General features: G+C 36.0%; 2 protein-coding genes across 2 annotated transcripts; one reads left to right on the forward strand and one right to left on the reverse strand.

Moving 5' to 3' along the window:
• Positions 1 to 3,394: 3,394 nt before the first annotated feature.
• Positions 3,395 to 4,207, reverse strand: LOC145140057 (uncharacterized). Its single transcript, XM_079073671.1, has one exon. It carries the CDS (start codon positions 4,205 to 4,207, stop codon positions 3,395 to 3,397), a length of 813 nt encoding a protein of 270 aa, XP_078929797.1.
• Positions 4,208 to 6,850: 2,643 nt separating this feature from the next.
• LOC145138133 (uncharacterized) lies at positions 6,851 to 8,318 on the forward strand. Its single transcript, XM_079072273.1, has one exon. It carries the CDS (start codon positions 7,137 to 7,139, stop codon positions 8,097 to 8,099), a length of 963 nt encoding a protein of 320 aa, XP_078928399.1. The 5' UTR covers positions 6,851 to 7,136; the 3' UTR covers positions 8,100 to 8,318.
• Positions 8,319 to 15,516: the final 7,198 nt, after the last annotated feature.

A 15,516-nucleotide genomic window follows, 5' to 3' on the forward strand; every position in this document is an offset into this window, starting at 1 on the left:
TGATCTTTAGTTGCTTAGATCCCTTTTCTTTGAAGTAAATGGTCACTTTTGGTGCCAAAAAGGATGTCATACTTGGATTTGGACTTATCACAAGGATATGGTTCCAGCTCTGGACATCTCTAGGTCCTCAATGACAATTTTTTGAAAACCGGACCGGACATTGAACCGGTCTCATTAGCGGGTCGATGGTTCAACTGGTCCAACCGGTCGGACCGGACCAAAAAACCGGATATATATATATATATATATATATATATATATATATATATATATATATATATATTACGATTCATATTTTGGTGAGATGGGAGTAAAAGGTTATAATATTACTCTATTATTTATGTGAAGAAAAATAACCTTCTTTCGACTTGTGAATTTGTTATTGCTTTTGTCCATGTTCCCACATCGACTAGATGAAAAGAAACAAAAGAAATTATATCTTAATAAATAGATGGAAAGAAGTAGAATTTGGCAAAGTTATCCCACATCGGTTGTGTATAAAAAGGTTCAAGGTTGATGTCCTTTTAAAAGGAACCCACGCGTGTACCATACTTTCAGTGGCCGGATGGCTTTCAATTTTGATAAAAACCGGGTTTTGGCTAGTTAAACTGGCACCGGTTTTGCCGGTTTTTCATGAACCATACGGTTTTTTCCGGTTCCGAAACAAGCGGTTTTTAGGCCCTTTTGAACCGGATTTGTGACCGGTTCCCAGTTGAACTGGTCGGTCCTGTCCGGTTTTCAAAACAGTGCTCAATGACATAAAGTTGCTCACTTTATCTAGCTTAGGCCCTTTCCATGCACTAAAACCATGTAGGAACCTTAGTTTTGGTGTTCTAGCCTGGTGAGGCCTTGCATACACGTAAAGTTTGCAACTTTACGTGGTAACTACACTAGGAGAAGTTGGATCTGAAGTTTGGGACCTTGGATCTCACTGGAAAGGACTGAACACAAAAAGGACTGAACACAAAAAGGACTGAAGGAACTCATCGAGTCCCTTAGTCGACTCGACGAGTCGGGTAGGGTTTACCCGTTTTCGAGTTTTTGAATGAGTGCAATGAAGGAGTGGAGTTTTCGGTCTACATGAGTTTTTGATCTTCTGGACATTGAGGAACTCGACGAGTTACAAAGGTAACTCGGCGAGTTGATGAGTTACTCAGGTAACTCGACGAGTTGCTGGATGCATTCAGTGAGTTGAGGTCAACATTGATTGTTGACCTTGACTGTTGACTTTGAATTTGACTAGGGTTGACCAGGGTTGACTTTGAGGGCATTTATGGTATTTCGGGATTGTGACAAGTTAATCACATGATGATTATAGGCGGTTGAGTTGGAGCAACACGTGGGATTTATCTGATCTTAGCTTGTCAGTTCAGCATTCACGAGAGGTGAGTTTCCTCACCACACCAATGGGTCTAAGGCACCAAGGCCGACCCATTTTGTGATATGTGGTACACTCGTTTTCGTAGAGATATATGGTATGATAGTTAGTTATGCTTTGTGTTATGCTAGCTATATATGTGATACTTGCAGGGAAGACCATGGGAGGAGCCCATGACACTTGGATGTAAGACCGTGTGGGGGAGCCCATGGATTTTCAAGTAAAGACCATGGGAGGAGCCCATGGCACTTGGATGTAAGACCATGTGGGGGAGTCCATGACCTTCCAGCTAAAAACCATGGGTGGAGCCCATGACACTTAGGTGTAAGACCATGTGGGGGAGCCCATGGCATCCTGGAGTAAGACCTTGGGAGGAGCCCACGACATCCTTATATGTTTGTATGCATGGCTTATGTGGTATATGTAGCTTTTATAGCTAATATGATATATGTTTATGTGGATTGTATGTGGGGTATGCTCTGGGGAACTCACTAAGCATGAGCTTACAGCTTGTGAATTTGTTTCAGGTACATCTGAGCCCATGGGCAAGGGCAAGGCTTGATGTTGCGGCATGCACTCTCTCTCCGACATTTTTATGGGACACTCTGATGATTTGAAATAATATTGTTATTGTTAAGAATTTGAAAACAATTGTATTGAGATTTTATGGTTTATGGAAAGTGTTTTTGACTATTTAAAAATGAAAAAAAAATTTCTTTTGAAAAATCGGGTCGTTACACCAACAAAGTTTATTTTTGTTCGCACTACCGCCCCAAAGAAATCGCCTTCTATATTTCTCTAACACATCAACCACTGAAGAAGGAGTTATAAAAAGGGAAAATAGTAGATCGGCAGGCTGCCGAGCACCGATTTAACCAACGTAAGCCGACCCCCGAATGATAGGGACTTAGCTTTCCAAGAAGAGAGCTTTTTATCCACCCTTTTCCAAAACCGCACCCCAATTTTGTTTAAGCGACATGTTAGCGCCAACCGGAACACCCAAATAAGTAAACGGAAATGAGGCGGCATCACACCCCAAGATACGAGCACAATTGGAAACTTCATCATTAGAAACTCCAATGCCATACACCTTGGATTTATGAAAATTCACTTTAAGTCCTGAAGCCGCATGAAAGCACTTAAGAATTCGAGCTAGGTTGGTAAAATTCGAGCTAAACCACTCTCCCAAAAAAAGAGTGTCATCGGCGTAAAAAAGGTGGGAGAGAATCGCGCCCTTATTAGGCAATTTTATCCCACTAAAAATACATGAGTGAGCCGCAGACTTCATAGCCACGTGAAGTCCTTCCATGGCGATAATGAAGAGAAACGGGGAGAGAGGGTCCCCTTGGCGCACCCCACGCGTAACTTGAAATTCTTTCGTAGCCGAGCCGTTAAGAAGAACTGAGGCCCTAGCCGAGGAGAGACAACCACGAATCCAAAATCTCCATTTTTCCCCGAAACCCATTTGCATCATCACCGAATCCAAATAATTCCAACTTATGGAATCTAAAGCCTTATCAAAATAAAATTTGAAGAGAAAGATCTTGTGTTTGGATTTCTTGGCCCATGCACAAACCTCATTAACAACCAGAGGATCATCAAGAATGTTCCGACCCGTAATGATAGCGGTTTGGACTTCATCAATTACCGAACCCACCACCCTTTTAAGCCTTGAAGCAAGAGTCTTCTTGATGATCTTGTAAACACACCCAATAAGACTTATATGTCGAAACTCGTTTAACGAAATAGGGTCTTTCACCTTGGGCAAGAGAGAAATAAAGGACGAATTACTACCTCTAGAAAAACCTCCATAAGCCTCGAAATGCCTCACGACACACATAATGTCTCCTAGCATTAAATCCTAGAAATGTTTAATAAATTTAAACGTGAAACCATTTAGTCCTGGAGCTTTATCATTCCCACAATTCCAAACCGCATCCTTTATTTCTTTGACACCAAAAGGCATCTCCAAAAATTCCCGATCCCCCGGAGACAATGACTTGAAATTCTGATTAATCAGTGGGGGCGGTCGTGACAAGTTTCATGAAATTTAGCTCTAAAGAAGTTCCAGGTTTCCTGCTTTATAGTGTTGCAATCCGTAATCCACAAGCCGTTGACCATCATCCCATGAGTATTATTTTTTCTATTTTTTCTTTCTAAGGATTTGTGAAAGAAAGATGTGTTCTCATCCCCATTAGCTAACCATTTATTTTTTGTTTTCTGCTCAAGATCTAATCTCGCCATCTTCCCGAGTTCAATTATTTTTTGCTTATAATTACTCCGGGTCTCAATTTCACAATCAGAAAGGAGTCTACTTTCCGCAAGTATCTCAAAGTCATTCACTTTAGTTCTAAGCCCAACCAAATCTTTGCATTCTTTTTCAAACTCCACACGTTTCCATACTTTGATGGCATGCTTAACAAATTTAAGTTTATCAGACAAATACAGATCCGGGGCCCTACTACCATCAAAAGTATTCCAAGCCTTAATTACAACCGCCTCAAACCCATCTCGCAAGAGCCACGAATTAAACAAATGGAAAGCAGGTTTCCCAAAATCCAAAAAATTCGTTCTCAAAAGAATCGACGAGTGATCGGAATATTCCCTAGGTAAGGCTGTGACAAAAGCGGAGGGAAAAGCGGATAAAAAATTAGGACAAACCAAGAAACGATCAAGCTTACTCGGCTTGCAGCCCACCTCACTAAAATAAGTGTATCTTCTCCCTCCTATGTTCAGATCTAGAAGCGCAGCTTCTGAGATGAAACTGTTAAACGCCTTTGCAATTTTAGGACAGAAAACAGAATTGACCCGTTCCTCTGCTCTCCTCATGGCATTAAAGTCTCCAAAAAACACCCAATTACCGAGCCTAGACCGCATCAAGTTCTATAAATTCTTCCATAACTGTTTCTTTTCTCCAGCTTCCTGAGGCGCATAGACATTAACAATGATAGTTTCCCAAACAGTTCCATTCCAATAACCCACCATCGCCATGTAATATCTATTCTTTATAATAGAGATAACCTAGAAAATTCCTTTGTCCTCGAAAACATCAAACCACCAGAAAGGCCATTTGATTTAACGGAATCAATACCCACGCTGCATGAGCCCCACCACCTATCGATTCCGACCGGTAGAGAAGAGACCCGGGTCTCTTGCAACCCACAAATGGAGAAACTGAGTTCTCTTCTAAGCCTAGCCAACCACTCATTTTTGTGTGAATTACATACCCCCTAATGTTTAGTGAAAGGACATTCATTGGATACCTGGTTTTACACCTCCACCACAGAGAGTCTCCTTAAGCGTCGGATTCCCACGAGCAATCTGGAATCCCACTTGTTTCCCCACCTCGATTGTTTGATCCACCTCCATAGAAGAAGAAGAAAGAGAAGGTGAATTAGGGTTACCCGTAGAATTGACACCAACACCATCATTACGCACATAATTGCTTGGAGATTGAGGAGTTCTTCTGTTAAGATCAAGCGAGTTATCATGAGGAGAGCTCCTGGAAACTCTAAGTCGAACTCTTGAGTCAAAGGAAGAAAACAAAGCTTTTAATTTGGTTCTCCTTCTTTTGAGCCCAGAACCTCCCATTTCGAAATCTGGACTGATCGCTTCATCATTACGCCTAGGAGTGTGAGGGAGTTCAACATATTTGGCCCAATTTGTGTCGGCTGACCCGCCTTTCTCGCCCAGATCCAAACCACAAGTGGAGTTAATTCTCCCATTAATTTCCAAGGCGGTCTCGAGAACCACGTCATCATGAGGCAACGCCCCATCGAACCCATGCACCTCCTTGTTTCCTTCATGCACATCCACACACAGCTTTTTGAGTATCCCCTCTTTGTCAACCACTGGAGGTTCGTTCGCCACCGCCCCACCGCTACCCAAACTAGGGACGAATTTACCTTCCTCTAGGATGACCTTATCAGACGAGACGGAAAATTCATCACCATCATCAGATTCCTCCTCAGACTCGTCGGAAGATGAATGAGAGGAGGGTCGGAATGGAACCCAATCATCATCGACCTCATAAACTCTTACAGATTGAATAACCCCCACAAAAGATATCGGAATTTCCTCGTTGATCCTTTTCAAACTGTGAGTAAGTATACAAAGCTTCCCACTGGAAACATCGGAACAGTTCCAGAATGGGGCAACATTGACCAAAACTTTTCCAAAAGACTCGGCTATGGCTGCGAAGTTAGACTCATCCCAAGCCGGAATCGGTACCCCGACAATTTTAATCCACGCAATTCTGCCAGGACTTGAACGAACCTTCCCAAACAAATCAACCCAAATGAACCACTTCAGCCAAATACATTTATTGGCCTTGAAAACCTCCACTGACCTTTCAGACCTGAATTTGACAGCGACCTGCATTACCCTTATATACTTTACCTCCAAAACATCATAACCTTCAAGGTCCAACAAAGTAGGAAAGTTACAAATTAATTCGTAATTCCTAACTTCTCCCACCAAAACCGATTTGTCAGCCCATTTGAGAACTTCCGAAATCCCCTCCAAACTAGCTGCAACCATCTTAGCCACTTCCGTCATTCCTTTTGTAACTTCAGCAAAAGATCTTGTTCCTCTAGGGGCTGGTTTGAACACCCTAGGAGCAATGACTGAGGATCGCCTGGACGTGACATGATATGCCCGCTTGGGATGAATCGCACAGTTAGCAACCAACTTCCTACCTCTGCAAGTAATTTCATTGAGTCCCTTAACAATGTTGTCGATCTCCTTCTTATCTTTTACAGTGGCGAATTTGAACAAAGCGAAGAAGGAACCCGAAGAGTCCCTCCTCCCCGCAATGTAGATATCTGAAAGATTTTCCAACGAAGCACAAGATTTCCAAATCTCCTTATTTAATGCATCACCTGGAAGGTTAGAAACGTAGAAGGAGGTAAGATTCTCTACGTTCGCCGCCTTGAAAGTTGCCGCCTCCGTCTTAGAGCCCTATGCCGTAACCTTGGAAGTGCCTTTTCGCCTGATCTCAACGCCACTCGCTCTCTCTCGTCTCTATTTTATACAACAAAATAATTTGAAGATACCTATTGAATTACCCTATAAAATATGATTTACCATTTTTTTTAATTGTTTAAAAATTATGGGATATGCCCGAATAGATACTAACTTTTAGTACAGCAGAGCCTAGTATTGACTTTGATTGAACAAAAGGACACAAAGGGCCGTTACGCATCAAGTCATAAAACACTATCCAGTATCCATGTCTTTTCAACAAAGTCATAAAAACTCTGCCAATATTCTCCAAGATCTTCCATTTAATAATCTTCCTGCCATGCTTTCTGGACAAGTGTCCTAAATCCTAATAACTAACCCAAAAAGTTTGTTGCTTTTTGAACCCTCGTGCATGACTCTCATTACTCTTTCTTAGACTTGATCATTCATTCCACTCTTTATTTAGTTTGTTTTCTTTCGGGTTCATCATTTCTAACTGGTTTTCAAAGATTTCTTGGAGAAAACGAGTCAAAGTGTTGATCTTTCGCTTAACATTTTCTTGGGTCTCCTTCATTCATTAGTAATTCGGTTTTGATTCCAAATGGGTTTTCCAAGATTTCTTGAAGAGAAAGATCCACGATCTTCCCTCTAACTTGAGTAAGTTATAGTTTTAAGCCTTCCCATTTCAATATTGCTTCAATTTGAGATCTAAATGTGTTAATTTCTCTTGGGTTTTAGTTCATTGTTCCTTTTTCTTGAAACTCCATACTACCCATCTTATATTCGGTTAATCTTCATGGGTTCTCATCAAAATGTCGTCTTGTCAAACCCCTCATTTGTTGGTCAGCAAGAATTTAATTCAAATGGTATAATGGAGAAAAAAGACGGATTTATAGGTGTTCTTGATGTTTTCATACATCAAGCTAGAGATATTCATAATATATGTATTTACCATAAACAAGATGTCTACGCTAAGATTTTCTTGACTAGTGACCCGGAATCAACCGAGTCAACTCAGACAATCAACGGGGGTGGACAAAATCCAGTTTTTAACGAAAATCTAAAGATCAATGTCCGAACAGGGGATTGTTCTTTGAGATGTGAAATTTGGATGCTTAGTAGAGTCAAAAACTATCTTGAAGATCAACTTTTAGGGTTTGCATTAGTGCCTTTACGTGAAATTATCGTCAAAAATCAGAAGTTTGAAAAGGAATTTGAACTCTCAACGAGTGAACTTCTCCATTCTCCATCTGGGTTTGTTAAATTAAGCGTCAATTACATCGGATCTTCACCATTTGATATGTCAGAAATTCATTATGTTCCTCATTCTTTATGTAATCAAGATTCAGATGAATCTGATGAAATTTCTTGTGAGCTTGAAAAGATCGAGTTTCCAGATCCAAAACTCATTAACGAAAACGAGATCATGGTTTCTGAATATTACTCACACGCTACTGAAAACGATGATTCTATTACTTCATATTCAAAGGATCATTTACTTTCAAGTATCCCACAAGAAAACCTTGAAATTGTTTCAAGAAACAGTTCAAAATCACCAGAGAAGAAAGACGACAACACTGAAACTGAAACAGAGCATCAAGTCATGCAACAAGAGATTGTAAACATGTACTTGAAAAGCATGAAGCAGTTCACCGAAGCTCTAGCAAAGATGAAACTTCCGATTGAAAAAGGAAACGAGTCAACTCATACTACAGAGTCAAACCCAAAAGTGTTTTATGGAAGCAGAGCATTCTTCTGAGTTCTGAACCATGTTATTTGATTGGTTCAGAGGTAATTTCATGTTTCAGATGAGAAATAAGATCGTTTATGTGATTTTGGAGTTTGGTTTCACTTCATTTCTTTCAGACTTTTAGTGTATGTAATGTGTGGTTAAATAATGATTTTATATGCCTATTATTATATGCTTTCACTTGATGAATTTTGATGAAAGGATGTTGAAATTAAGGTTTATTATGAATATTGCATTACCATGTGAAAACAGAGGTCATGATTTGTGTCAAGAATGGTGGAAATGATGGATGTTTTTCTCTTTGGTAAAGTATTCATGTTTGGGCATGGGCTTGTAATCAAGCATCAAAGAGTAAGCTTTTTGAGTCTGTCATTTTTGCTGTTATTTTTGGTTATGTTAAGGTTTGCTACTTAAGTTTCATTTTTATACATTTATATGAAAATTGGGTAAATGTAATTTATTTGTTATGATAATTGTTAAAAAGGAAAATTGCTTTTTTCCCAATCTTGGCATTTGTAGGTATGTTTGTAGAAGTAATTTAGATATAATTTCATCAAATGTTTTTTTTTATTGTATATCAACCATTTCTATTACTATAACAATTTCAACTGTTGTATATGTACCTTTGGCTAGAGGTGCACAAAAGTCGGACACTAGATTTTATATCCGATTCAAATCGGATCACTTTTTTAGATATTGGACATTTGATAAATCCAGACCAGATTTTTTTTGGAAATGTATATATACCTGGATGGATACAGATTTGGATAACCCGAATTTGAATCTGTCAGATCTTATATATCCGATCCAAATATTATGGATCGGATTTTAAAATAAAATCCAAGTCGGATATTCGGATCCAAAAAAAATCCGGATACAATTGTATGTTTGTTTTAGAGCATAGGCTAAAGGTTTATATGGGCTCGTGTTAATAGTTTGAGGCCCAGCCATTTTAATATAAACTTATATTTATCTGTGTATCATATAAGGTCTAGTTAGGTTAGTTTTATAACAATAATTTTTTCACATCAATTTTACATTGTCTGTTTAGAGCTCTGAAACATTATCTATGTGTTTCATCTTGAATCTTTTTTACTGCTGCTAATTTTTATAGAGTATTTCCAATATAGTATTTATTAAAAAAATTGGATCACAAAATTTCGTACATTCTTATTGTTAATTTGAACGAGTATGCCTAATTATATTATCGAAATTGTTTTGTAAGTTGTCATATTGTGAAATATCATATAAAATTACTAAATTTAAGAGTAATAATACGTCAATATATTCGCAATAATCTTATTAAATAATAACAAACTTTTAGTTTTGTTCTAATTAGGTTACTTAAATATTTTTCAAAAGCTTAACTACCACAAGGTCTACTTTTTATTTTTCATACATATATTAAGTTACACTAGAATAATATATATGAAAAAATAGATAATAAGATATTAATTAATTAAGTATAATGAAACATAAAATCTATATTAAACTATTTTTATTCAACAAATAATAAATAAAGTTATATAAAAAAAAGTACGTATATATTCTTTCAATAAACTTAATGATAATAAAGTAGATACTAACAATATTCAATACTGTTATCATTTTAAAACTATTGGCAATATATTTTTATTAATTAATTATATTCTTCTTTAACAAATTAGTTATGTAAAAGAAGAATATAACTTATTATAGATTCATAATATATAAAGTAAATATATTTAGATAATACAGTTAATCAATTATACAAATGTAAAATACAAATTAGAAACAAATATGTTAGCTTGTTAGGCGTTTGCTATGTCACTCATTGTATTGTGATCACTAATTAAATGAAAAATTTTAGATGAAAAATACTAAAATGGGGAAAAAAACAAATAATACGGAAATGTTTATATGGAAGCAAATCCTTAAGTGGGTTTTCTTTAATATTATGTGGCGTTTTTATGTCGAAACCGGAAAAAGTATTTTTTTTTACAGGAATTCAATTACATTACTTGTTATGATTTAATAATATTATTCCGAGAATACCCAAAACAAAATCTTGAAAATCTTTACAACCTCTCAAGGCTTTTGATGAATTTGTGCAGCTTTTACACAAGATTTAGAAAAGTAGTGAAGCCATTTTTGGTCCTGTTTTCATGCTCAAACAGCCTGCAACAGTTGCTCCATTTGAGAATATTGAAAAAGTTGAAGGCAAAATGAGTGTGTTAGGAACAACATTTGGTCCCTCTTTGAGATACCCAAAACCTCATCATTCATCTTCTAATGAAACCCAATAGTAAACTATGAATGCTTTTATGGACAATGGTTTTCACTTTTACTCTTTGTGTGAATTTTGTAATAAAATATGTTCCCTAAAAGTAGTAGTCGACTTATCCTTCTTTTATACATGGCAGACCTTTTTAGCCATGAAGATTGTGATTTCAAGAAAGGATTTTCAAAACTCAAATGGACCACCACGTTGTGTTTTTCCAAACTTTAGGTAATCATTCAAAATTTTGTTTACATTAGTTATCGGGTTTGACCATCATGAGAGAACATATATGTTCAAAGAGGCATGGAACTTCAATCTTAAGAGTCAAAAAGGCATATATGTTATAGAGTTAGCATCCAATAATAAGTTATAAATCCTAAAAACTCCACTTAAAATGTAAATCTTTTTTTACATAACTTTTTTAAAAATGATGATAACAAAAGTACCCTTACAAATCGTCTAAGAGATACGGTGATTTTTTTGCAAAAAAATAAAACATTTTTATATGCATATTTAAAAAAAAATGAATGTCTTCGACAAAATTTATATGTTTGTTTGGTGTTGTTTTTTTTGGTTCCATATATGTAACATGATCAACATATACAAATATACATATGTATATGAATATACGGAAACAAAGTTTGTCTTTTTTCAAAACAAAAATTCATATATCTCTTAGACGCATATAATTAAAAAAATTGGTGTTTTCTTTAAATATTGCATAGAATAAAAAAAACGTCTTAGTTTCACTATAACTCTACTCATATTTTTAGAGTTTCAAAAACATGTATCGGATATATGGTGGTGGTTTTTGTTTAAAATGTCTATTAATAGCAATTTGCCCTTGTGCCCCAACCAAAAAATTGGTGCACTTTATTTCTATAAACTAGAAAGTAGAAACACCTCTTATTGGGTGCGTGGTGGTTATTCCATTAATATCCTATTTATTTGTCATAAAAATTGTATAAAGGGTTGGAAAATATGTGGGCCTACTGAGTTCATGAAAAACATGATTATTGTCACTGTCAACTGTGAAGCAGATGTTGAAAAACATGTGGGCTTGACGAGTTCATTCAACAATCAAAATGGGTTATTTTCGTACATTATTGAAGTAAGTTAGATTAGAACGGAATTGGTGGTCCTGATTGGTTTTGATTGGTTTTAAAACAGTCTATTTTTTTTTTTATGGATCGGTTTTAAAATGGTTCGGTTTTTCTTTGAAACGGTCTCAGTATGATTTTTTACCGGTCCTTTTTGGACTAGACTTTTTGGGACCGGTCTCGATTCTTTTCGGTCCGGTTTTGTGTTCTTTGCGTGTACCTTTTGCAGTTTAGTTTCGGTATTTCTCAGCTTTTTTGTTTCGGTTTCGAGTTTTTTCATCAAAAATGTGTGATTAACACCAAAATAATACATTAAAATTAATAAAAATGATGCACTAAAGTTTATTAAAGAAATAAGGAAGAAGTTGGGTAATTTGTGATTAAAATAGACTCGGTCTTTTTTTAGACTCGTCTCATGTCAGTCTCGGAACAACCCGATCTCTTTTGGTACCGGTTTCGGAATTGTCAAGGAAGGTCTCGAGCCGGTCCGGTCTTGTTTTAGACAGGTTTTGTCTCAGTCTTTTTTTAGGATCGATCTTTTTATTCATATCTAGGTTAGATTGATCAAAAAGAATCTTGTCATGTATTCATTTTATAAATGTTGTGAATATAAATATTATAACATCCGACAATTGTAACTAGAAATTTATAGTTATTAATTTATTTATAATTAATTTATGATTAATACGGACGTTTCATTGTAGGTGTCTTTCAAGAATAAAAATGTTTAAAATAACTCAAGGTAACACGTCTCCAAATAAAGTTTAAGATTAAGGGGGTGTTTGAGATTACTTTTTGAGCTTAAAAGTTATTTGGGAAAATGACTTAGCAAGGTAATTAACTTTTCGGTATGTTCACATCTGGCTAACTATCTTTTTTTGTACATATCTAGGTAACAAACTTGTTAGAAGTGTTCACATATGACCATTATGACCTGTTGTAGCAGATTACATCCTAGATGTGAACACTTTTGACAAGTTCGTTACCTAGATGTGTACAAAAAAATAGTTCGCAAATATGAACAAAACCAAAAGTAAGAGTAAATTACAAGAATGATCCCTGTGGTTTGGAGGAATTTGTATTTTTGGGCCCTAACTTATTTTTTTAGCTCGGATGGTCCCTACTATTTATTTTTGTTGCACTTTTGGTCCCTGTCTTACCTAAAAAGATTATTGTGCCCTTATTAGTTTATTTTTAATTAATTTTCTTATTTATGTATTTATTTTTTATATATTAAAAAAAATTAATAGACCCCACATATTTGTATCTCCTCGGATGATCCCTACTGTTTATTTTTTAATTAATTTATTTTTTAACTCGGATGATCCTTACTGTCTATTTTTGTTATGCGTTTGGTCTCTGTCTTACCTAAAAAGACTATTGTGCCCTTATTAATTAATTTTCTTATTTATGTATTTATTCTTTATATATTTAAAAAAAATAATAGACCCTACATATCTGTATCTCCTCACCATCACATCTCTCATCCTCCTCAGCTTCTATTTATTTTTTATCTTTAGTGATATCGACGTCTTCACCATCCCCTCTTTTTTCGGTCCTTCAACTCCGTCGAATTAACACCACAACCCAGTGAACCCACTAAAGATGAAGAAACAATGGGTTATGGTGTTGGTTCGCCAGAGTTGAAGGACCAAAAAAAGAAGCATGGTGAAGACGTCGATGTCACTAAAGATAGAAAGGAAATAGAAGTTGAGGAGGATGAGAGATAGGATGGTGACCGGTGAGACCCAAATTAAATTTCTCAAATGTGGTTTCAAGTTTACGGTGAGGAGATACAGATATGTGGGGTCTATTAATTTTTTTTAAATATATAAAAAATAAATACATAAATAAGAAAATTAATTAAAAAATAAATTAATAAGGGAACAATAGTCTTTTTAGGTAAGACAGGAACCAAACGTGCAACAAAAATAATCAGTAGGGACCATCCGAGTTAAAAAAAATAAATTAGGGACCAAAAACACAAATTCCCCCAAACCACAGGGACCATTCGTGTAATTTACTCTTACTTTTCGTTTTGTTCATATTTGGGTAACTACTTTTTTTGTAAACATCTAGGTAACGAACTTGTTGAAAGTGTTCACATCTAGGATGTAACCTGCTACAGCAGGTCATAATGGTCATATGTGAACATTTCCAACAAGTTTGTTACCTAGATGTGTACAAAAAAAAAAAGATAATTACCCAGATGTGAACATACCGAAAAGTTAATTACTTTGATAAGTCATTTTCCCAAGTTATTTTTGTAAAAGTTATTTTTGAGTTTAGCTTTTAAGGAGATAAAAGATAAAAATTGTTTTTGAAAAGTGTTTCAGTTGCATTTCTTGACTTTTGAGTGTAATTCAGCTTTAAAATGCTGAAAGTCACAAAAACTCACACTTGAAAACCCACATTTTCCTTCTTTACAAAAGTTATTTTAAAAGAACATTTGTACCTACCAAACATCTTTTTGACTTTTTAGAAAAGTTTAAAGCCAAAAGTCATTTCAAAAGTAATCTCAAACACCCTCTAATATTCGAAGTGAAATAATTAAAGAGAAATTAACTAATATATTCATTATAAATGATTTTCAAAGAAAATAACTATTTTTTTAAGTTTTTGAAAAATAATCACGTTCTCGAGAATGTCTTCAGTTTCTCAAAAGGCATCCTTTCTAATAGGCATTCTAGCATGTAACCCTAAACATATCATTATGTTAACTTCTATCATGTAAAACATTCTATAACACATATAACATATCAACATGTATAAGTATTATGTTAATCACCTACTTGAGCTCGGCTGATTGCAAGCATCGTACCTCTTTCTTTGTAAAAATATTTTTATAAAATTTATTTTCTTTCAAAAGATTATCAATTCCTCAGTTTGAGTTCTGACACACTCGAGAGTGCGCATGAATACCTCAAACCAAGACTCTGATACCAACTTGTAACGTCCCTAAAATACCAATAAATTTTTTATTTTTAAAACATCAAATCCATATAAACGTTCGTTCCAAAACTAATCAGAGTAAAAAATCTTTCAAACATCAAAGTCAAACAATAATAAGCAGTGCAGAAAAAGCCATCAGGGCATGTTGTGTAGTTAAGTCGGGCCCTTCCCTTTGGAATTGGAAGTACCTGAAAATGTTTAAACCACAAAACCATAAATTAAAGCTTAGTGAGTTCCTCATAAGTCTTACTATTACTATCGGTCATAAACCAAATCATGGTCTTTCCTTGCTACACCAGGAGCCAAATCATGGTCTTATGTACAAGTGCCAAGAGCCATCTCCTGGTCTTCCTTGCAAGCATCACAAAGACAACTAACATCATACATATAAATGTCGGGGCTAGACCCTGGTCCTGCATACAATTGTCAGGAGCCACCACCTGGTCTTTCATACATATGTAAGGGGCCACCACCTGGTCTTCCATGCAAGTATCACAAAGACAACTAGCATCATACATAGTATAGTGAGAAGACTCACCTTGTTGATGTAGTCCACAACTAACAGCTCTCACAGCCAACGAATGGATGCTAAACACCCCCTAATAAACAACACAAGGTAAACCCTAAGTCTACCTTCTAAAACTAGAAATTTGACCAAAAGTCAACACATGCCAAAAGTCAACGGTCAAAGTCAAAGTCAATAGTCAACATCACCAAAAGTTGATTCTTACGTCGTGACCAACCCATGGTCACGTCGTGACTAACATGCTCAACCCCAAATACGAATAACTCAACAGCAATCAAAACCATCGTCACGTCATGATGGTCATATGACCACACATCGTGACAGTGCCAATCCAAAATAATCGAGAAAATCTCATCGTCACGCCGCGACCTCCATATGGTCACGTCGTGACTACAACAAATTGTGACAAGTTAATGCATTCAGCCCTTAATCCCTTAAGCCATCCATTCCAACTTTCCAGAGGGCATTCTTCCTCCAAAATCATTCTAAAAATCAGTGCTTTAGAAACATGCATGTCCAATGTATGTCTTGATCTCATATTTGGTCAAAATGATAAAAATAAATGGAACCACACCCGCATGGATGCCT

This window comes from Lactuca virosa, chromosome 9 (genome assembly GCF_052849685.1).
Source record: "Lactuca virosa cultivar CGN04683 chromosome 9, Lactuca_virosa_CGN04683_v6, whole genome shotgun sequence".
NCBI lineage: Eukaryota > Viridiplantae > Streptophyta > Magnoliopsida > Asterales > Asteraceae > Lactuca > Lactuca virosa.

What these genes read in the sequence shown, in the direction of transcription:
- LOC145138133 (XM_079072273.1), top strand. Translation starts at nt 7,137, where the DNA reads ATGGGTTCTCATCAAAATGTCGTCTTGTCAAACCCCTCATTTGTTGGT.
- LOC145140057 (XM_079073671.1), bottom strand. Translation starts at nt 4,207, where the DNA reads ATGAGGAGAGCAGAGGAACGGGTCAATTCTGTTTTCTGTCCTAAAATT.